Source organism: Varanus komodoensis, unplaced genomic scaffold (assembly GCF_004798865.1).
Source record: "Varanus komodoensis strain SLA01 unplaced genomic scaffold, ASM479886v1 scaffold44_3, whole genome shotgun sequence".
Classification (NCBI taxonomy): domain Eukaryota; kingdom Metazoa; phylum Chordata; class Lepidosauria; order Squamata; family Varanidae; genus Varanus; species Varanus komodoensis.
In genome coordinates this window covers 867,491-888,753 of record NW_025336010.1, presented here as the reverse complement: position 1 = coordinate 888,753, position 21,263 = coordinate 867,491, and the positions used below count along the sequence as shown (strand labels likewise).

Here is a 21,263-nt window from a genome sequence, read left to right as displayed (position 1 = left end):
CAGGAGGGGAAGCGGCTTCCCTCCTGGGCGCCTCCTTTTGCCCGAGAACTGGGAGGCCCCTGGCCGCACAGCCCCCGTGGCCCCCTCCCCACAAGCCCTGCTCGCCCCCCCCACCTGGACGCCTGCCAGGTGGCCTCCTGCTCCCTGCGAGAATGGGCCGCGGCCGCGCAGAGATCCTGCAGTGGAACGGCCGGCCTCAAGTGAGGATAAACACGCCTCGTGGAAGGAAGGGGACGCACCCCAGAGGAGGAGCAGGAAGTGGGGGGGGCACTCGGAGAAGCCCCTGCAAGAAACCGGGTGCAATTATTTGGAGATGAGATTATCTCCCTCCCTGCCCCACAAGCTGGGTGCTGAGATCTCTTCCCTCCACCGAGGGACTGGTTCTCCTCCCATTATTCTGTAGCCTGGGGTGAGAAAATTGTCCTGGGGAGTCACCACAGCTTTTCGCTCGAGCATCGGGGGGGGGGGGGGGCGCTGACTCAGATCAGGGACGTGTCTGGGTTGGCCCCATCTGTGCTGCCCGTTGACTGGTGTTTGGGGGCAGCGCTTTTCCTGCCGGTGAGAAAAGAGGCACAGGACCAGAGGCCAGGCTGAGGCCGAAGGGCGGGGGCCGTTGCGCGGGGGGCTTGTCTCCCAACCTGCTGCTCCTGCCCTGATGGGGGCAAAGGAAATGCTGCTGCGCTTGGTTTAAACGGAGAGCCGGCACAAGGCTTGCTTTATGCTCAGGCCTGCAGGTATACCTGCCCCAAAAGGAGTTCCAGAGAGGTGCTGAACTACAAAGCCTATACTCTCCAGCCAGCTAGACTAAACTGTTATGAAGGATTATGGGACCTGCAATACAAAGATACCTGGAGGGCAGCTGTTGGAGCAGGAGGACCTCCCGTGTCTCTTGGGAAGGCAGTTTAAGTGCTGGACTGTTTGGAGGCAGATTGGAATGAGTAAGGACTTGCAGGCTGAAAGGTAGCCTGGAATTTGGGTAATGCCCAATGGCCCCCTCTTTTTGGGAGGAGGCAATGACAGGGATAACCTTTGCAAAGGAAAGCTCTTTAATGTTTATGGATCTGCACTTTCTTCTTAATGATCTACCTGCTTCTTGGAACTGAAGAGAAGGTCAGTGGAAGCGGGTTCCCGGTGCCTGAGAGCAAAAGGCTCATGGCAAACATCCACCTTTGAGCAAACAATGCCCCGGGGGTGTAAGGTCTTGAGTGGGAGGCCTGCTGGGCATCTGCGGACCTGTGGCCTGCCTTTGCTGGGGTCTGTGCAAAACCACGTCCAGGCCTGAAGCGCCCAAAACGTGAGTAAGAGGACACATCGCACAGGGATCCACTGCGATGAATACCTTCAGACCTTCTGCTGCACTGTAATGTTCTATTTTATGTTGGGGTTTTTAGTTTGATGATTAAAATTCACAGTAGAAGAAATCAGTACCAGAGCTTTTGCTGGTGGGTTTTGGGGGTGGCAGCTGTCTCAGTGGCGGCCTGGCACCTCTGAAGCCCCCTCCCCAGGGGTTATGGGCAGCCTCACCATTGCTGGCTCAGGGACCGCCCCTAAAGTACATCTATTTCCACCAGCTTTTGGTGTTTGGAAATCACGAGTTGCTGTGGCCACTGTGTGTGTTTTGATGGCACTTTTCTGGGTTTGTGTTTTTGGGCAGTTGTCAGCTGCCTCAGGTGTGCCGCATGCCCTGAAAGGCAGGTTAGCACTTATTCCAGTCAACACGCAAGCAATTAAAGCCATTTCCATCTGTGCAACAGGCTGTCCGTGGTCTCTGCCCCCACTTCTCCACGCAGGCGGTTTTGGGGGAGCTGTTGCACATGGGGCTCCCCAGCTGTGATCTGAACCAGTACGCTCTCCCTCTCTCATTGCAGATCGGTGCCTCTCTGTTTGCCAGTAATATTGGCAGCGGCCACTTTGTGGGACTGGCTGGCACGGGGGCAGCCGCCGGAATCGCCATCGGGGGCTTCGAGTGGAATGTAAGTGCCGTGCCTGCGGCTTCTGGCCCAAAGTGACAGCCGGGGGAGGGTGCTCTGCCTGTCCCTCGCCAGCCGTCTGCCCCCACGGCTCTCCTGGGGAACGCCTCCTTGGAGACCGGGGCGGGGGCATGTCCAAGCCCCGGCTGCTTCCCCCGCGGGCCGCCACAGCCTGTGTCAGCACTGGCCAGCCGGCTGGGGACAGCTGGGGCCGCTCTGCAGGTTCGCTGGCTCAAGCCCCGGTCGGTCGCTGCTGGCAGGGAGGGGGCGCAGTGTCCCGACGGATGCGCCGCCTCAGGAGGAAAGGCGACGGTCTGGGTCTGCCTTCCTTTGCTCACAGGCCCTGGTGCTGGTGGTGGTTCTCGGCTGGATGTTCGTGCCCATCTACATCAAAGCCGGGGTAAGTACGAGAGCGGCTTCCTCGGGCCCGGCCGGTGCCTCTTGTGCCACATGTCCTCTGCGTGGGCGGTGGTCGCGCTGGCTGCCGCCACCCCCGAGCCTGTGGACGCTCACCGAGGAGCTGCGCGGCGAGGCAGGTGGCTGCCTGGGGGCCCTTTTCTGGCCACTCCATGTCGGCGGCCCACCCGCCTCTCTGCGGATGGGCAGACGCTCCAGCGTCGCTGGGGAAAAGTGGGGAGGAGGGCGATTTGCTCGAAGGCTCCCCTAGATTTCAGGACCGGGGCCTCTGAAGGGTCGCCATGGTGGGTGCCCATGGCAAGCCGTGCCTGGTGGGCTCATCCACGAGTCCCCGGTAAGGCCCTCGTGCCCCCGGCTCCAGCCCCCCACCCGCACGCGGAGGGTTCCTGCCCCTTCCGGGTGCCGCCTCCCCCGAGCAGCCTTTTGGCGTTGCTCTCCCAGCAGCACGCGCACCCTCTCCCTCCGCAGGTGGTGACCATGCCAGAGTACCTCCGGAAGCGGTTTGGCGGGAAGAGGATTCAGGTCTACCTCTCAGTCCTGTCCCTGTGCCTTTACATCTTCACCAAGATCTCGGTGAGTTGAGCAGCTTGCCCGAGCCTCCTCTTGCGTGTGCGGCATGGCGAGAGGGTGAGGGAGGAGCGGCCTGGATCTCCCCCGCCCCCCACCTGCCTCGCTATAGGCTCCTGCCCCACTGCTGCTCTGGGAAAGGCTTTCTGAGGCAGAGGGTTCAATCCAACACCACCTCTGCCCGCTGCACGGCTCCTTGCAAATACTCAGAGACTACGAGGTCAGCTGGGCTTCCCTCTGGCGCTATTCAGAGGTGGTGGCCCTTCTGGAAGAGGCTGGGCCCTTTTTTCAGCTAGCCCAAGGCATTTTGGCTCCTGAGCTGTAGATACCAAATGGCGTGCCCTCTCCCACCAAAAAGGGGGACCTCTATTTGGCAGAAACCACTTTCTGGCATAACCTGTGAACTGGCAAATGCAGATCACAGGGCCGTTCGGATGGGGAACTGGTGTCCTGCACCAGCAGGGCGCTGGACCCGACGGCCTTCTTGGCTCCTTCCAACTCGGCTCTTCTGTCATTCTGAGCCATTTGCCACTTTTCGCGCAGCGGCGTGGAGGGTGCTCCCCACACCTGCCTCCCTGCTGGGCGCCCCCTCCCTTGCGGCATGGCGGCATCCCCCACCTTACCGGAACTCCCAGGCCTTTGCTGTGCTGGGAGCCAAGGTGGGGTGGGGGCCTGGACGCAGTGGCGGTGGCGAGCCGCCGCTTGGGGGCTCAGTCAAGGGGCTCCTCCCGCCTGGCCGGCGCTGTGGGGGGCAGCTGCGGGGGGCATCGCCCAGCCTTTGCACAGCCCCTGGGCTTTGCGGGCCTGGCGAGGTGCTTTCCTTCGGTTGCCACGGGAGGCTACTCTTTGCCCTCATGTGCAGCAGTGGAGAGATAATTGTACAAATTAACTTAAAGGGCCTGGCCTTTTGCCCTCTCCTCCCCCGCCCTGCAATAACCCAGCTCCATCAGGGTTACTGATTAAGCACTGACTGGGGCGCCTGGACCCCTCCTGCTCCCCACAGGCCGCTCCCTCCCGCTTTGGCAGCACCAGCCGCTGGATCATGTCTGCCGAGCCTGGCAGGAGGGGCAGGGCTTTCGTGCGGGCCATAAAACAACCCTTGATGAGCAATCGGACGTAATGTGCTGTGGGGAGAAGAGCCCGGGGGCGGGGGCAGCCGCCCGGAAGTGCTGCCCTGTGTGGCTGGGCAAGGCCACTTCCGAGCAAGACGTCTTTGGCCCGTTCCTCGCTGCATCCACAGAGGCACTTTCTGTCTCTGAACCAGTTTGCGGCTGCCTTCCAAGCCACGTGCATCCAGACAAGAGCAGCTGCTGAGCCTGCCTTCACCGCAGAAAGCGGTTCGGGGGGAAGCGGGAGCAGCTGCTCGGGGCCTCTGGCTTGGCAGTACCAGGAACCCCCTTCAGGCCAGCACCTGGTGCAGAAGGGTGGCCAGAGAGGGCTGCCTGGTGGCTGGAGCAGAGGAGGGGGGGGGGCTGCCCGGGCTCATTTCCTGCTGGAGCCCCTCCAGGCCTTTGTGCACCCCTTTCACTTCGCCCTGGCAGTGCAGGGGGTGGCTGACCTCCGCCTGGGCAGCCGGTGCTTGCAGCCCCGTGCTCGAATCCAGGGCACTCCCGTGGCACGTGGCCGCTCCTGCTGGCCGTGAGAGCAGCCCGCTCCATGGCTGACCACCAGGCGAGGGCCCTCTTTGGCACACTGCCCAGGGCGCCGGGGGAGAGGACACCCGCACCACGGATTCTGCTGGGGAGCGCTCTTGCGGGCTCTCCCTTGCTCTCTGGGGTCCCCAGGGGACTGCTCCTGCCCCCCCTTCCTCCCTCTCTGCACACGGCCCCCCCTCGAATGCCACTTGCAGCTTCTCTGCCCAAGATCTGGCCCCTTTGCAAAGGCCAGCCTGCCTTTTTTGTCTTGACTCCCCCCCCCGTTCCTTCTGTCCCTCCTCTTCCTCCATGGTCCCTGCACGCACGGCTGCCAAGGAGCTCTCCTTGCCTTTCTTTTCACTTAGCCTCTCCCACAGTATTGTGCTGAAGCTGCAGGGCATGTACTCCCGAGGATGAAACAGCCTATGGCTCAGGAGTTAACAATACACGAAATCCAACTTTATTTGCACAATAAGCGCGCGGGTTTCAAGATATTCTGCAACGTATCTCCTCACTGGATAAAACAGGGTACCTTAATCACTTCTGACTGAGGCATCGCACTCTTCCCCTTCACAGGCACGCCTCACTCGCAAATCCCCCCCTCTTCTGAATGCACTTTGACCAGTCCTTATGCGATTTATCTCAGCATACTCCTTCCCTTCTGCACTTTGCCAGCTTCTCTCGCGCGCCCTTATAACACTTGACAATCGCAAGCTTGGCTCCCACGGTTGCCGACTTGTCGTCAAGCGTCAGCTTCTCCCCTTTCCCTTGCCTTCCGCAGCGCTGCGCTGCGCTGCGCTGCCCTGCCCTGCCTGGGACGCTAAAGGGACGGCCGCCCCCCGGGACCCCGGCCTGCCTCCGTCCCCTCGCCCGCGGGCGCCCGTGCGGCCGGGCCGCCGTTCTGGCTTGAGCTTCGGCCCGCGGCTGCCGAGCTGCTCCGCCTCCTTCCGCTGCTTTCTTTGCAGCCGGGAGCTGCCCTGCCGAGCGCCGGGACTCCCTTCCACGGCGCGGAGGAGGCGCTGCCGGGCAGGAGGCCGCCTGGGAGGGCGGCCCGCGGCGCGCGGGACGCCGGCCTTCCCGCCAAACCTCGGAGGCGCGCTCGCGGGCCAGCCGGCGCCTCCCCGCTGGGGCCGACCGCCTTCCCCGCCAGCTGCTGAGAGCGCCCATTCTTTTTCCCGGCTTTAGGCAGATATATTTTCTGGAGCCATTTTTATCCAGCTTGCCATGGGGCTGAATATTTACGTGGCTATAATCCTGTTGCTTGTCATCACGGCGCTTTACACCATCACAGGTGAGCGCCCGGCTTCCGCGGACAGGCCTTCCCCCGCGTGCCTGCGCCGAACTCCGGGAAGCGCGGCCGGTTCCAGCGCGCCCCCCCCGCCCGCGCGGGGCAGCCCCGGAGTGGCGGGGGCGTCCTCCGAGCAAGAACGGGCTGTGGGGCGGTTGGGAGCGGCTCCCCCCCCCGGAAGCAGGCCGGGGCTCACGCCGCCGCGTTGCTTTTCCGCCCTCTGCCCCCCAGGAGGACTTGCGGCCGTCATCTACACCGACACCTTGCAGACCTTCATCATGCTGCTGGGATCGATCATTCTGGCCGTATTCGGTACGTGCTGGCCCCAGGGAAGCGGTGGGCGGCTGCCTGCTGGCCCAGCGCCCCGGCCGTCTCCTCCCCGCGGAGCTGCCTTAGGCCGGGCGCGGTCTGCCCGGGAGCCCCGTGCCGGGTGCCCCCAACAGGGAGGCCGGGCCCCTCCACCGCGCCCAGCGGCAGGCACAGGCCGGGCTTTGCCATGCGTGGGGCCTGGCCCGTGGCCTCACCTTGTTCACGCTCCGCGCGAGAGGCCTGTCAGGCAGGGCACAGGATTCGGCGCTGCGAGTCCCAGGCGGAGGCAGAGGGAGGGTGGCTGGGTGCCCCTCGGCGAGAGGAGGGGGAGTGCCCAGGGCAAGCCCCACTGAATGAGATGCATCCTGTCCCCGCTGCCCTGCGATAAGGATTATTTCCGGGATGCACACAGCAGGACCAGCCAGGCCGCAACACCGCAAGCTTGCACCTGTGGCCTGCTCACGAGGCCTGGAAGAGTCCTCCTCTTGTTAACGCTAAGGTTCTATGGATGCCGGATCCGCAGCTGTGCTCCTTCACGGAGGCAACGCAGGCACAGCTCCGTTATGTGGACGGGCCACGTGGGTGCCTGGGCGCAGCTTCCAAACCGTTCTGGGTGCACCTGCACGTTGGGCTTGCAGCGCTAATGGGGGGGTGCCGAGGCTTCACCCCGCAGAGCCCCATGGCCTTCCCCTGACTGGCTGTGTCGCTTTCCCCAGCGTTCAAGGAAGTAGGGGGATACGAAGAGCTGATGGACAAATACATGAAAGCGATCCCGTCGCTCGTCTCCAATGGAAGTGTGGCCGTCCCCGAGCAGTGCTACAGCCCCCGCCCGGACGCCTTCCAGATTTTCCGCGATCCCATCAGCGGCGACCTGCCCTGGCCGGGCCTCATCTTCGGCTTGACCATCCTGGCCTTGTGGTACTGGTGCACGGACCAGGTAGCACATCCGTGGCCTCCCAAGCGCTGCCCGCGGTGGTGCGGGGCAATCTGGTCCCAGTCCCCGGCACACCGCCTGCTCGCCAGCGTCCTCCCTGCCGCACCGCCCTGCCGCCTTCCCCAAGCTGCTGCACTCCGGCTGAGCTGGACCGCAGTTCCCAGCAGCCAGCAGCTCCGGGGACTGCAGCTTGGAGGGGACTACACTCTGGAATGCTGGCACCCAGGGGCAGTGGTCCCACAACCCGGCTTCAGAAGCTGGTGATGCCCGGGGTGCTGGATGCAGGAGGCCCCCCTGCTCCCGCTGCGGTCTGACTGGCTGACGGCCTGCCAGTGCCCCAGCCGCAGAGGTCACTCCAGGGTGCCAAGCCCGCCTGCACCACGGGTGAAGTGCCACGCTATGCGCAGGCCCCCCGCAGCACAGGGGTTTGTGATGACCCAAGAAGTGGGCCGTGCTGCGCACGGTGGGGAAGGGACTCTCCTCAGAGCAGCCAACTGACCCATCTCCCAAGGATGTTTCCGGAGGGGGCCGAGCAGGCGGTGCTTCCCAGCCCCACCTGTTGGGTCAGCTGCCGCGCCTCGCCTCGCCTCGCCTCGCCTCGCCTCGCCTCGCCTCGCCTCGCCTCGCTGTGTTGGGCCGGGCCGGGCCGGGCCGGGCCCCCTTTCCAGGGCGCCTCACTCTGGGCCTCACCGCTGCTTCTGCGCAGGTCATCGTGCAGCGCTGCCTCTCGGGGAAGAACATGTCGCACGTCAAGGCCGGCTGCATCTTGTGCGGCTACCTGAAGCTGCTGCCCATGTTCCTGATGGTGATGCCGGGCATGATCAGCCGGGTCCTGTACACAGGTGGGCCCTGGCCGGCTCCCACCTGCGGGGGGAGGCACTGCGCGTTCCCTGGCCCGGCCCACGTGGGCCTGGCTCCCGGCCCAGGTGCGCCGTCTCGGCGAGGCTGTGTGGGCCGTGGCTGAGCTCTTCTCGCCCTCAGACGACGTCGCCTGCGTTCTGCCCGAGGAGTGCATGCGAGCGTGCGGGACGCCCGTGGGCTGCTCCAACATCGCCTACCCAACGCTGGTGGTGAGGCTCATGCCGGACGGTGAGGCTCCGGCCGGGCCGGTGGCAGGAGTGGCGGCCTGGGGCGGGAGGAGAGACCGAGGAGCAAAGCACCCTCCGGGGCAGTGGGGCGGAGGGACATTGGCTGCTGGGTGAGGCCTGGCCTGGCCAGTGGCGTTTGCATTGCTGGGGACTAAGTCCCCCCGCAGTCCAGACAACTCAGTGCTTTCGCCGAGAGCGGAAAAGGCGAGGAGCCTCTTGGCGGGCAAGGGCAGCCTCCCTTCGCGTCTCTCTGCAGTTTCAGTCTGAAATGTAATCCGGGAGCTGGTGCCCAGTGGTGCTCGCTGTCTCGCAGTCTGTTTGCCCCGGGCTCTGGGGCTGGACCACCGAGGTGGGCAGGGGGAGGCTGCAGGGCCACGGGGGGGGAGGTATCCCTGCAGCTGCCGTCTCGCCTCGTGTGCAAAGGCCGTGCTGAGCAGCGGCTGGTGGGGATTCCGGGGAGTGGGCACCGCACTCCGCGCTCCAGCAGCCCTGCCCTTGGAGGGGCCCGTCTTCTCTGCCGCCCTTCCTGCCTGTGAGGGTGGGTTGGAAGACCCCTGGGGCCCTTCTGCGAGGCGTGCGACCAGTCCTGTGGCCGGCACATGGTGCAGGGAGCCGAACCGGCGCACCTTTAGAGGGGTGGAAGGAGCAGCCGGCTGAGGGCAACGGCTGTGGTTGTTTCGGCGTCCCTGGAGCCACAGCTGGGCATGGGGTGGCCCCACCGGATGCTGAGCAGTGCAGCGGCCTGGGCCAAGCCCACTGGGAGGCCCCTGGGGGAGGGTTGCCATGCCCCCCTGCCTGCTGGGGGGCTTCCTAGTGGGGTCTTTGCTGGGCTGCTGCATGGGCACCGGGCGGCCCCGGGCTCCATCCAGCCTCAGGCCTTCCCTGGCTGTGACAGCGGCCAGCCCCCGCAGTGCAGAGGGCCCGCACTCCCCGGCCCGCGGGGCTCACAGCTGCCTCGTGTCTCCCTCGCCTGCGTTCCAGGGCTGCGAGGTCTGATGCTCTCGGTGATGCTGGCCTCCCTGATGAGCTCGCTCACCTCCATCTTCAATAGTGCCAGCACCCTCTTCACGATGGACATCTACACCAAGATCCGCACGAAAGCGAAGGAACGGGAGCTCATGATCATTGGCAGGTACCACTCAGGCAGCCACCGGGCTCCCGGCCGCTCGAGGGCCTCCCGCCTCCCGCCTGCCCGTCCTGCCGCGGCTTTGCCGGCTTTCCCTGTGGCGTGCCGTGCCCCGCATCACGCACCTTGGATGCCCCCTGCACGCAGGCCGCCGGCTCCCGCCTCACCGGCAGCCCCTGCTGGGACTTGCCTGCCCCCCTCGCCGCCCCTGCCCTTCCTTTTGCCCCTGCTGCAGTGCCAGCTCTCTGGAGAGCCCCGGCTGGGAGAAGGGGCTGCTCTGGCGCCCCCCGGAGGATGCTCAGCCTGCCCCCGGATGCTTGCCCTTCTGCGCTGGCGCCTCTCCTGCTGCGTGCCCTCAGCCCAAGAGCCCCCGCGTGGCGCCAGGAGCCCCACTTGCTGCTGCCTGCCCCACGGCCCAAGGCGGGGCCAGTGGGACTCTGCTGGGGGCAGTGGTCTTTCCTGCAGGGGCAGCAGGCAGGACAAGTATGGTTTGATGCCCCCCGTTTCATTGCGGGGGGGGACCGTTGGCCCATGGGCAGGGTGGGCCTGCAGCTTCCTTCAGCGGTGGCCAGCAGGGCCATGGTGAAGGATCGTGGGAGCTGCAGACCAAAATTGCGGAGGGCCCTGGTTGCTCTCCTCTCCATGGCTGGGGTCCCCTGAAAAGTGGTGCAAATGCCAGATTTGGGGCTTGCCCCTCGTGTCCAGCAGGCGGGCTCTCCCACCGCCTTGGGCCGCCCACTTTCCCTCCCGCCGCTCCCTTGGGCGGGCCAGCTGCCCCTTTCTTCCCCACATGGGAGCTGCGGCGCTACAGCGCCCCCTGCCGGGCCCTTGGACAATTGCACGTGCATCTTGTCCAGATGCCAACATCTGCCACCTGCCCAGTCACTCTCTGCACTTATCCCCTTTTGAAAAGTAATACCCTCTCTCCGTGCGTGGCTCCTGGCCACACACGACGGCTGTGCCAGCGAGCTGACCACACTGTTGGCGAAAGCAGGGGGTTGTCCATGCATTTCTGCATCAGGGACGTGATTTGAACGGATGCAGGTGGTAGGTCTGCGCAGTCCGCTTGCCCTGTGGTCACTGCCCCCTGCCCCGTTCGAGGAGGCGGCGAACCAGCGGGCCCTGGCGCGGCCTCGGTGGGATTCCTGCACACCGGCACGGAAAGGAGCCGCGGCGAGCACTGTCCTGCTCACGCTTTGGTCCTGTCTGCAGGCTCTTCATGCTGGTTCTCATTGGTGTCAGTATTGCCTGGGTTCCTATAGTGCAGTCAGCCCAAAGTGGGCAGCTTTTTGACTACATCCAGTCCATCACCAGCTATCTCGGCCCGCCCATCGCAGCCGTCTTTTTCCTTGCCATTTTCTGCAAGCGGGTCAATGAACAAGTAAGTCTGGTGTGGTGCAGGTAGCCCCTCTCCGCCACCTGGGCCTGAGCAGACCGGCTCTCACGTCGGGGAGGGAGAGGCCAGGTGGGCCCCAGCAGAAGGGGGTGCCCACCTGGGGTGCACGGACGGGAACATTGCTGGAGGAGGCGGCTGCAGCTCAGAAGGGCCGTGCGCTGCCAGGCCGCCTGCCCATGGGCTGCCACCGGGGGGGTGGCTGAGGCAGGGCTCGAGCACGGTGCGCGTCCCAGCCCTTTCCACACGAGCGCTGGGGAAGCCAGTTCCTCCGGCAGCTGCTGGGAGCCCTCCCCGGGCTCCGCGGGCGCTCGGGCGGCCCCCTCCTGCAGCCGGGAGCTGAGTGAAGGGCGAGGCAGGTCAGCGGAGGGGCTGGCGGGGCGGTGTGTCAGCTGCCTGCCCGGGAGCCTCTCTGCACCATCCCGCCCTGGCCAGGGGTGCCGCCCAGCGGGGGGTGGGCCTGAGGAAGAGTGCCGCAAGGGGGAGTGTGGCCGGAGGGGAGGACTGGGCCGCAGCCCTCCTTGAGCCTGTTCCCCTGGGCCTCTGGCGTGGCTGCTGCTCAGAGCAGCTGGGGTGCTTTGCTCCCTGAAGGGCTTTCTCTAGAATATCCCCCTCCCCACAAACACACAGCCTGCACAGAGAGGGCCGCTTTGGCAGTGGCCAGGGAGCAGAAGCCTCCAGCCCCCCGCACTCGGCAGCCGAACGGGAGAGAGCCCCTGGGCGCGCAGGTGGGGCAAACGTTGTGCGGTGCTGAGCTCTCCATGCAGAGGCGAGTGGCAGGCCAGTGGACCACACGTCCAGGGCAAAAGGCGTGCGAGCTTTGCTTCGCGGCTTCCCGTGGGTCCTCAGTCGATGCAGCAGTGTCTGCAGGCAAGTCCCCCCTTTCGACAGGAGGATCCATGAGCACAGCACCCTTGGGCATCCGGCCAGGCATCTGCTCCCAGGCCCTGTGAGGCATTAGACGTTAAAAGCAGCGGCGTGACTTGGGCACAGGTGCCCAGGAAGTCACTGCAAGCAGGACAGAAGGGTGTGCGTGCGTCTTTGGCTCGGCTGGGGAATGTGGCTGCTGCAGTTTGCACTGGCTGAAGCTTCTGAACAGCCTCCCAGGGCAGCCCCACAGAGCAGGGCAGTAGTTCAACATGGAAGCTGCCAGCCTGTAGGTTACTGAAGCCAGGCTATCCCCACCGAGGTTTGGGTGCAGCTGGACCGCCAGGAGAAGCTGTTCCAAGGCACGGGGGCCACCTGAGCCTCAAGTGGCAAGATGGCCCCAAGCCCCGAACCTGCTCTTGTAGTGGGAGTGCAGCCCTGCCCAGAGGAGCGTGGCCCCCTTGCATCCGGTCCAGAGAGCTTCTGCTTGGGGCTCATTTGATTCGCCCTCATCCAGCCTGTTGCTGCAGTCAGACACTTCCACAGCCTCGTTGAATGGGGATGAAAGGGGAAATAGAGCTGTGTGTCATCAGCATAACGACACATTCCGAGTCCCCTCAGTGGTCTCAGGTAGATGTTATCAGCATGGAGGGCACAACGGACCCCTGCGGACGCCGTGCTGCGGAATCCAGGGGGCCGAGCGACATTCCGCAAGCTCCATCTTGTGGGGCTGGCCATCCAAGTAGGAGCAGGCCCAGTGCAAGCCCAGCCCAGAAGGAGACTGGTCGACGGTACTGAAGCTGCTGCAGGAACATCAGTCGTGCCGCACTCTCCCCGCCTCTCCCCGACCAGAGCGGCTCCTGTGTCAAGACCAGGCCTGAGGCTGCCTGAAATGGATCCCAGTAACCAGTGTCATCTGAGAGTGGCTGGAGCTGTTGGCCTCCACCCACTTGAGAACCTGGCCCAGGAAGGGGATGTTTTCCCCCAGCCTAAGGATCTTCCAGGATCAGGAGAAAGATGGCCCACGTCACCCCCGTGCTCATGTCGATAACTGCATGAAGTTCCCTGGTGGTCACAGCTGGGGGGGGCTAACTCCTTCCAGTTCCCCCACTCCAGTTCCACTCGTGCATGTGAGGTTGGCCTCCTCATCCCTGCTAAGTCTCAAATGCCAGCAGCCCCTGCCCCTCTGCTCAAGAGCACACCCTGTTCATATCCAAACTGGCCTGCAGGTGGTTCTGTTTCCGCTTCTTCTCGGTACTTGCACTCTTTACTGTGCTTCTCCCTCCCGGCGGAAGTCAGGTCAAAGCCCTCCAGATACATTTCTCCTGCTGTGGCCAAGCCCCTTCTCGCCGGTCCTTGCACGGTGCAACCCATCCCTCGCCAGCAGTCCGTCTTCCCGGAAGTGCAGCCCGTGGTCCCAGAGTCCACCAGCAGCTTCACAGCCAGGCATTCACCTGCAGTATTTTTCTTTCCCTGCCCTTTCCACTTCTTCAGACTGGAAGGGTTGAAGAGAAGACTATCTGGGCCCCAAGGTTCTTGACTTTCCTCCCTCAAGCTTCGAAGTCTGATGCGGTTTCCTCAGAGCTCCGCTGACAGTGTCATTTTCCCCCGCATGTATAAAAAGGAAGGGATACGTGTCAGTGGGCTGTATGAGCCTTGGCAATCTTTCAATTGTATTACTAAGCTGTCCTCCGGGGGAAAGCATACCTGACAGGACCATGGATCTTCACGACAAACATGCTTCCATCTCATGCATGCTTCCATCTCATGTTCTTGCAAGCCTTGGCATCGTTGCCACCACTCGGCTGACCTTCAGCCCCTTGTTCGGTGCTGCACGGGGCGACTTGCAGTTCTTCCACTGCAGGCTGCCCTCCAGTCTCATCCCTGAGTAACTGAAAGTGGTTCCATAGTTCCACTAGTCCAGTGTCTTTTAATTCTTCCAGTTCTTCTGCACCTGTCATCCTTTTCCAGGGAGTTTCCTTCTCATTTCCCTTTTCTTCACGTTCCTCATTCTCAGCGTTCAGTTGCACTTCTAGCTTCTGTACTACTCTTTGCTGTTCCAATTCCACTACTCTCTCCAGCCAGGGGTCAGACTAGATGGCCCGGGAGGTCCCTTCTGACTCGCTCTGTTTCTAAAATTCTTAACCTTTTATTGCCTTGAGGATGGAAACTCGCTGCTCTAATGCTGTCACCTTTTCCTGCACTTGTTGCATGTGTGGGCCATGTTGACCGCTGGCAAGAAAACAAACATTGCCCAGGCATTGCAGGCCGCCACCACGGCGGAGCCTTCTCGGTCCGTTCTTTCTGCTGCCTTTTTGATTCTAACTTGCTGGGTCTCTTGTAGCAACCCGTGCTCTCCCTGGCTTCCTGGAAAGTTAACAACAGAGTCCTACCATTAAACGCGAGTGTGTTACAAGGAAGATTACGAAGTAGGGAGAAATTCAGGGGGAAAAAGAGGTAAAATGAAAAATGTGAACAGGCTTTTAAAAAGTTGGGGAAAAAGTTAGGGACCTCCCGCTTGACCCTCCCTGCCGAACTTCGCCGCCGTACTTGTGCTTGCTCTCCCTGGCCACTTGCTCCCCGGGAGCCTGGCTGCTGGTGTCCCGGAGGCCCTGGAGCAGCTGCGGCAGCTTCCCCTGGGGTGCTCAGCCAGGAGCCCTGGACCAGAACGCTTTCTCTTCCATGGAAACCGGCGCCTTCTGCTGCACTCGCCTCCCACCTTAAACCTCGCATTCCCGATTCTGCGGCTGCCTCCTCCCTCTTCCTGGAGTGCTCCTGTCTTGCCCCAGCTGAAGGGCAGGGAGGGACCCAAGCAGGACGGCTCGCATGGCGCACGCCCCACAGCTCACGGGAGCCCCTCCCTCCACTTGAGCAGAGCAAGGTGTGCCGGGTGACCCCCTTTCCTGCAGACTTGGTGCTGGGGGTGGGATTTGCCCAAGGAGGTGAAGGGTGGTGAGTCGCGGAGTCCCTGGCCCCTCTTCCACCGGGGTTGTCCTGTCCGCTCCTGAGCTGCAGTCCCTGCAGCACCCTGCCAATTCCACCTCAGCCTGGGGATCTTGTGCACTGGGGGCCAGTTCAGTTCAAAAGGAATCGCTTGTTGCTCAGGTTTTAAGCCTGGGGGAGGCTTGGATGTATGAATGGGATGTGCAGAGCTCCGCCGAGGGTGGCGGAGGGAAGGGCGCCTTCCCAGTTCCATGTTGAGGCGACCTTGCCAAGGGGCAGTTTGTGGCTTTGTGGCAGCAGCGGCTCTGCCATGCCTGTGGCTCGGGGCCTGTCCCGTGCTCGACCCCGAGGGCCTCAGTTGGTCAAAATGGTGATGGAGCCAGCCCGGAAGGCAGCTCTCTGAGAAGGCCCTTCTGGCAAACATTGGGCTGATGCGCCACAGCAAGAGTGGCCAGTGCCGGGAAGCCAAGCCGAACTCCTGGTGGGGATGGTCTGGCCAGCACTTCGGCCGCGGCCCCACTCACTGGCCTCGGTGGGAAGAAGGGGCGCCACAAAGGGCCTTCAGCGGCCTCTTCCACTTTGCCAAATTAAGGTGACTCCTTGTCTGGCAGGGGTTGGGGCAAAAAGGGTCCGCCCCGCCTAGAATATGGCCGTCAAAGATCTTGGGATCATCATGGAAGAAGAGGAGGAGGGGGTGGAGCCCAGTGCTGAGTTGCCAGGGCTAGTGGGCCTGCGATGAGTCGGGCTGTGGCTGAGAATCAGGCGGGTTCCCCTGGTGGGTCAGTCTAGCGAGCAAGTGGGGGGACTGTGGGGCAGGCTTCACATCTTTAGTCCAGCCTGGTGGCACTGGGAAGAGAGTCGTGGCAGTTGTTACCAGGGATGGCACAAGCAGCGTGGTCCCTCCTGAAGGGGAGGGGTGTTCAGTCCTGGATCAGTTGAGCTGTTTGTACCGATGGCTGGCAAAGTGTTCTAGCTTTGTTACTGACTTCTGCAATACTGTTCCATTGCTATACAAAGCCAGCCTGGCTTTAGTGTAATAAAGGCTGGGTTTTAGGTTTTAGTTTAGTTTTAGTTCCATTTAGTATTGCATCAGAAAGCCTTTGTCCTGATCTCCTTGGAAGGCTGGGGAGGAGAGCCGCTTCCGTGCAAAGGCAGGGCCACGAGGCGGAGCGCTGGGAGTGGGGCACTCCCAAGTGCTGTCCAGCGGCACTTGCCGGCGTGAGTCGGGGCTGCACCAGCCAGATCCATGGAGAAAGACCGCTGCTGCCTTTCTGCAACATGCATCAAGGATGAAATGACTCGCATGCGTGGGATCGGGGCTCCTGGCGATACTCGGCTCTTTTCTTACCCAGAAGGCCATTTTCAGTGCTTTTCCTGCAATTCCTCCTGCCTCTAAACCAGGGGTCTCAAACTTGTGGCCCGCGGGCCAATTGCCAGGCCGGCGGGGCACGGGGGAGGGGCCCTGCAGCCTTCAAAGTGCCGATGGCACCTGGGCCGGCCGTGGGATGAGTGGCCCACCACCACCGCGGTGGTGGAATACTTGATGCGGCCCAGCCTCACTCAGACTCTACTTCCAGCGGCCCCCAGGTAAGTTGAGTTTGAGACCCCTGCTCTAAACCTTTATGAGAAGCTGCTGGGGGTGCTCATCATGGGGATCTGTTCCCTCTGGGAGGAGCCAGGTGCCCCAAAGGGAAACCCACAGGGCACACACTGGCACCGCTCCCCTGCTGCCAGCGGTGGCGCTCGGAGGCAGGAGTCGGTCACCTCTGCCCTGGAGGGGCCGCGTGGCTGTCGTGGCAGGTAGCGTGTTAAGAGGGCCCAGGTTTTGCAGCACGTGTGTGAGCCAGGAAGGGGTTTTGCGCTGAAGCAGCTCCGGGAAGGTACTTTGGACACCCCAGGGGAGAGTGACCTCTCCCCTTTGCATGCAGGCTGTGCGTGCAGGATGCTTGCCATTCCCTGTGGGACGAGCTCTCATGCACTGGCTGAACTGAGCAAGCCCTGGAGAAGGCGCCCGAGCTGCCGCGGAAGAAGCACTGGGCAGCCGGATGCCTGAGCGCGCTGTGCTTCCTCCACAGGGGGCCTTCTGGGGCCTGGTTGTCGGGCTGGCGGTTGGGCTCTCCCGGATGATAACGGAGTTCGCCTATGGGACGGGCAGCTGTGTGAAGCCCAGCAACTGCCCGGATATCATCTGCAAAGTTCACTACCTGTACTTTGCCATCATCCTATTTACAGTCTGCGTCGTTACAATTTTGTCCGTCTCATTCCTGACTAAGCCCATCGATGATGTGCACGTAAGTGCCCCTCCTCCCCCCCGGACCTGGGATCCCTGCCCCTTCTTGGCCCTGGAGGCCCTCGGCACATCAACCCTCCTTTCGTTTTGGGTCGCGGCAGCTCTACCGCCTCTGCTGGACGCTGCGCAACAGCACAGAGGAGCGAGTCGATCTGGATGCTGGGGAGGCTGAGCTGCCGAAGGAAGAGGAGGCCTGCCAAGAGGAGCCCGGTAAGGCAAGCCTGGCCGCCTTCAGCACAGCGCCAGTGCCCCTTGCGGGGCTGCAGCCTGGCCGCGGGGCGGGAGGGAGTGCCAGGCCAGGCACCCGGGGCTGGGGAGGGGGCGGGGCGGGGGGTCGCCTTCCCCGGCGGAAGCAGTGCTGGGAGCGACTGCCGGGGCCGCGCAGGCCCGGAGGGAAAGAAAGGAAGGCGGGATGGGCTCTCCGTCAGGGGGCGGGCGCCGACGCGGGAAAGGCGGCGAGGGGGTCCAGTGCCGCGCGGGACGGGCAGGGAAGCGGGAAGAGGCCGGCGCTGTGGCACGCGCGGAGCGCCTGTGCCCCTCCCGGGGGCACGCTGCTTTTGGCGACGCCTGGGGGCCTCTTGCCTTTCTCCCCCTGCCCCTTCGTGCTCCTCCTCTGCAGACTGAAATTGAGTTGGCGGTGCTCTGCCCGCCAGAAGGACCTTTGCAGGCAGCGCCGGGGTGGCTTGCTGGTTCCCAGGGCCCTCCTCGCGCCAGTCCCTGGAAGAGCGTTCTTCCCGTTGCGCAAGGCCTGGGCTTAAATGTCCCTGCGCCGCAAACGGAGCATCGGGCTGCATCGTATTCTGTAGCTCCATGGCTGGAAGACTGTTCCTTGGCACCCCCCCCCCCCCCCCCCCCCCCCCCCCCCCCCCGTGTCACGCTCCCTCCACACGTCCTGCTTGGCCCACTTGACTACTGCCCGGTCCAAAAGGTTCTGTGTGCCAAGCTCGGCTTCAGGCAGCCACGGACAGAGGCAGAACCAGCTCTCTGTACCGCCATGAGTGAGACAGTCCAGAGTACCTCTTCCATCATCCTGCCCTGAGCTCAGACCAGCCTCAAACATGCAGCGGGTCAGACTGGATGGCTCTGTAGGCCCCTTCTGATTTGCTAAATTTCTATGTTTCTATGCACTGCTAGCCAAGTAAGGAGCAGCAAGGTTTTTGGTTTTTGCTGAAAAGATCAAAGATCATGAGCACCAGACTACAAAGTCTAATGTGCAATATATTGCTCAAAAGAATATCATGTTGAACCTTGAATTTAGTTTCATAGAAACAGAGCGAGTCAGAAGGGGTCTCCCGGTCCATCTAGTCTGACCTCCGGCACCAGCCGGCTCCGCTCACGACATGCCCACCATGTGGACGTCCAGCCTATCCTTGAACACCCGCACCAATGGGGCCTCAACGACCTCCCGTGGAAGCCCATTCCACACCCTCGGGGTCCTGAGTGTCAGGAAGTGCTTCCTGGCATCCAAATGGAACCTTGGCTCCCTGAGCTTTGCTCCATTGGAGCGCGTCCTGCCTTCCTCTGCAGGGGAGAACAGGTCTCTACCCATCTCCATGTGACAGCCCCTCACATACCTGTATGTTGCCAACAGATCCCCTCTGAGTCTCCTCTTCTCCAGGCTGAAGAGACCCAGTTCCCTCAGTCTCACCTCATAAGGCATCCCCTGCAAACCAGCCACCAACCTTGTGGCCCTACATTGCACTGACTCTAACCTGGCTATGTCCTTTCTGTAATGAGGGGCCCAAAACTGAACATGATACTCCAGTTGCGGGTGCACCAGAGTCGTATAGAGTGGTAGTAATACCTCTCTCGATCTAGAAGCCACGCTTCTGGCTATGGAACCAAGGGTGGCGTTCGCCCTCTTGACCACCGCATCACACGGCTGACTCATGTTCAGCCTGCAGTCGACCAGCACCCCAAGGTCCCTTTCACAAGTGCTGCTCTCCAGCCACTTGTCCCCTAACCTGTACCTATGACACCTATTCCTATGCCCCAATTGCAAGACCTTGCACTTATCCACACTGAACGCCACCCTGTTGTCTCCTGCCCACTTCCATAGTCTGTCTTTTTGAATCTGGATCACCTGCTCCTCAGTTGTGGCCACTGCTCCAGTTTTAGTGTCGTCTGCGAATTGGATCAGCAGACTGTTCACCCCTTCTTCCGTGTCATTTATGAAAAGATTAAACAGGATCAAACTTGTAAATGAACATATGTAACTCAGCACTTAAGCGTTATTTAGGGTTGCTGGAACTTTAATTCGGGGGCACAGGGCATCCATTGCTTATTTTCTTATGCAAGGTTTGGTTATTCTTGGATTGGTTCCAGTGCAGCCAAAATCGGAGAAGCTGCCTTGGGCACCCGCACTGAACGATTTGGAAACGCAGAAGCAGAGCGAGCCAGAAGGGGTCTTCCGGGCTATCTAGTCTGACCCCCGGGCTCAGTCAGCCCCACTCATGACATGCCCACCATGTGCACTTCCAGCCTGTCCTTGAATGCCCTCACAATGAGGCTGCAGCCACCTCCCGTGGAAGCCCATTCCATACCCAAGGGGTCTGAACTCTCAGGTTCTGGACAGGTGTGCTGACAGTATCTTGCTTGGAAGATGAGCACCAGGCAGGGTAGGGCTGAGGCCCGGACACTAAAGCACCACGCTGAATCCTCAGGTTTCAGCACTGACAGAAGCATTCTGCATGGGAAGCTCTCCCTCCCTCCACCCTTGAGCATCCTTCCCTTTCCCCTCCTCTGCTCCTCATAGGAGAAGCTCACTTTTGAACAGGATGCTCTCAAATCCCAGCTCAGTCCTCCCTCTCGCATGCACACATGCAGGGCGACCCACTCGGTCATGCGAGGCACTGCCCTCCCCAGCCAACCCCGTCTGTCTTCCAGCCCCCAGGCTTCCCACTGCCCCTCCACAAGCCCTCCTTCCCCACTCGCCCTGCCCTCCTCACCCCCCGCAGGCTGTCCTGCCTTACAGCTGCCCTTCGAGGCCTCTGCTAGACAGAAGTGGTGGGTGCCCCCTCCCCTCCCCCTCCTTTGCTCAGTGGCTGGAACGTGAAACTATTCGACAGGGACCCTCCTTCCCCGAGGATGTCCCGGGGCTGCGTGAGTGGCCAGAGATCCTGTGGGGAGCCTGGCTGGGGGCAGCTCAGCCGGCTTGGAGGGAACCCTGGGTGCCGGGAAAGCACCCTGCACCATGGGGGTGAGGAGGGCAGAGGGGAGGGGGTGCCTTGGAGGCCCCAGGGAGGGTGTATGGGGCGTGCGGGGCCCCACCCTTGCGCTAGGGCCTGTGTGTGGCCAGAGGGGAGCAAGGTGCTTTCCCCTCTGCTCCCACCCCTCCCTGGGGAAGGGAGAGCCGAGGCGCCTGCTCCGGGCTCGCGGGGGGTGCGTCTGGGGCCTTACCGACGGTTTCTGTTGCAGCCCGTGATGAGGAGGTGGGCTGTGGCAGGAAGGTCTACAACTGGTTCTGCGGCTTGGATCAGGGGGGCCCCCGGCTGAGCAAGGAGGAAGAGGAGGCCATGCAGCAGAAGCTGAGCGACACGACCGAGGACCCCTTCTGGAGGCGTGTGGTCAACATGAACGCCATCATCTTGCTGGCCGTGGCTGTCTTCTGCCACGGCTTTTTCGCCTAGACCCTGCAGAGGCCCGCGAGGAGCTTTCCTTTCGTAGGTGAAGGTCTATGTTGTGGAAACTGCCTCGCAAAGCTACGATTTGTATGTTATGTCCTTATTAGACTTGAAACCTGTGTGTGCCAATTAAGCTGGTGGACAGTCCAATCAAATCAGTTCATTGACAGGGCGACCAGGAAGCCCGCAGGCGATCAGAAGGCGTGGTGTGCGGGGAGGCCCCTGCCCCATCTGGCCTTGCCTCGCATGGGCAGAGCCGGCTGGCTGCTGGTCGGGGCTTTGGAATGCACTTCTTTAATGTGTGGCTTGTAAAGAGGTGTTTTTTCTGCTGCTGACACTCTCCTGTCCCCAGAATGTTTCTCAGAAGTGATATGATTTGTGAAGTAGACTTGATAAATGTCTGTTCCTCTTTGATATAGTATGAATCAATCTGGTTTTATTCATCTGAGGCAGAACCTTCCAGTTACTTTTGCCTCTTACACTGACAGTTTAGCATCCATTTTCTAGTCTAAATTTTTTATTGTTTTCAGTTGTCAAATAGGAATTGCAGGTGTCTGAATTGTACTTTTATTACCACTACAATCTGAATGAGCTTGAAACTATTTGAAGGATCAACACCTTTTCCTGGTACAGTCATCTACAGCTGGCATCATAGAACCCTCTTTGTGCAATGAATTCACTGTATCATTGTGCAGAAATAAATGAGCTCTGTTTTTTAAAACAGTGGTGCTGAAAATAGTGCATGCGGGCAATCTGCAGGCCAGACCCAGTGCCCCGAGCGCAAAGGCCCGGAGGTGTACAGCCACGGTGGGCT

General features: G+C 61.9%; 1 protein-coding gene across 3 annotated transcripts; it reads left to right on the top strand.

Moving 5' to 3' along the window:
- Positions 1–2,855: 2,855 nt before the first annotated feature.
- On the top strand, positions 2,856–21,150 carry SLC5A1 (solute carrier family 5 member 1). 3 transcript variants are annotated; one of them, XM_044444414.1, is made up of 12 exons: positions 2,856–2,960; positions 5,774–5,879; positions 6,108–6,188; positions 6,902–7,122; positions 7,826–7,961; positions 8,101–8,208; positions 9,189–9,339; positions 10,546–10,714; positions 16,612–16,827; positions 16,928–17,017; positions 19,603–19,613; positions 20,230–21,150. In XM_044444414.1, the coding sequence occupies exons 1-12, from the start codon at positions 2,865–2,867 to the stop codon at positions 20,453–20,455; spliced, it is 1,611 nt and encodes a 536-aa protein (XP_044300349.1). In that variant the 5' UTR covers positions 2,856–2,864; the 3' UTR covers positions 20,456–21,150. The 3 variants fall into 3 exon arrangements, with proteins under 3 accessions (XP_044300349.1, XP_044300347.1, XP_044300348.1); XM_044444412.1 differs by lacking the exon at positions 19,603–19,613 and having other exon boundaries at positions 16,928–17,036; positions 20,244–21,150; XM_044444413.1 differs by lacking the exon at positions 19,603–19,613 and having other exon boundaries at positions 16,928–17,041; positions 20,255–21,150.
- Positions 21,151–21,263: the final 113 nt, after the last annotated feature.

Bases quoted from the DNA above. Each gene is read 5' to 3' on its own strand.
- SLC5A1 (XM_044444414.1), top strand. From the start codon at position 2,865: ATGCCAGAGTACCTCCGGAAGCGGTTTGGCGGGAAGAGGATTCAGGTC. The intron at 2,961-5,773 runs GTGAGTTGAGCA...TCCCGGCTTTAG, and splicing joins ACATCTTCACCAAGATCTCG to GCAGATATATTTTCTGGAGC. The intron at 8,209-9,188 runs GTGAGGCTCCGG...CCTGCGTTCCAG, and splicing joins GGTGAGGCTCATGCCGGACG to GGCTGCGAGGTCTGATGCTC.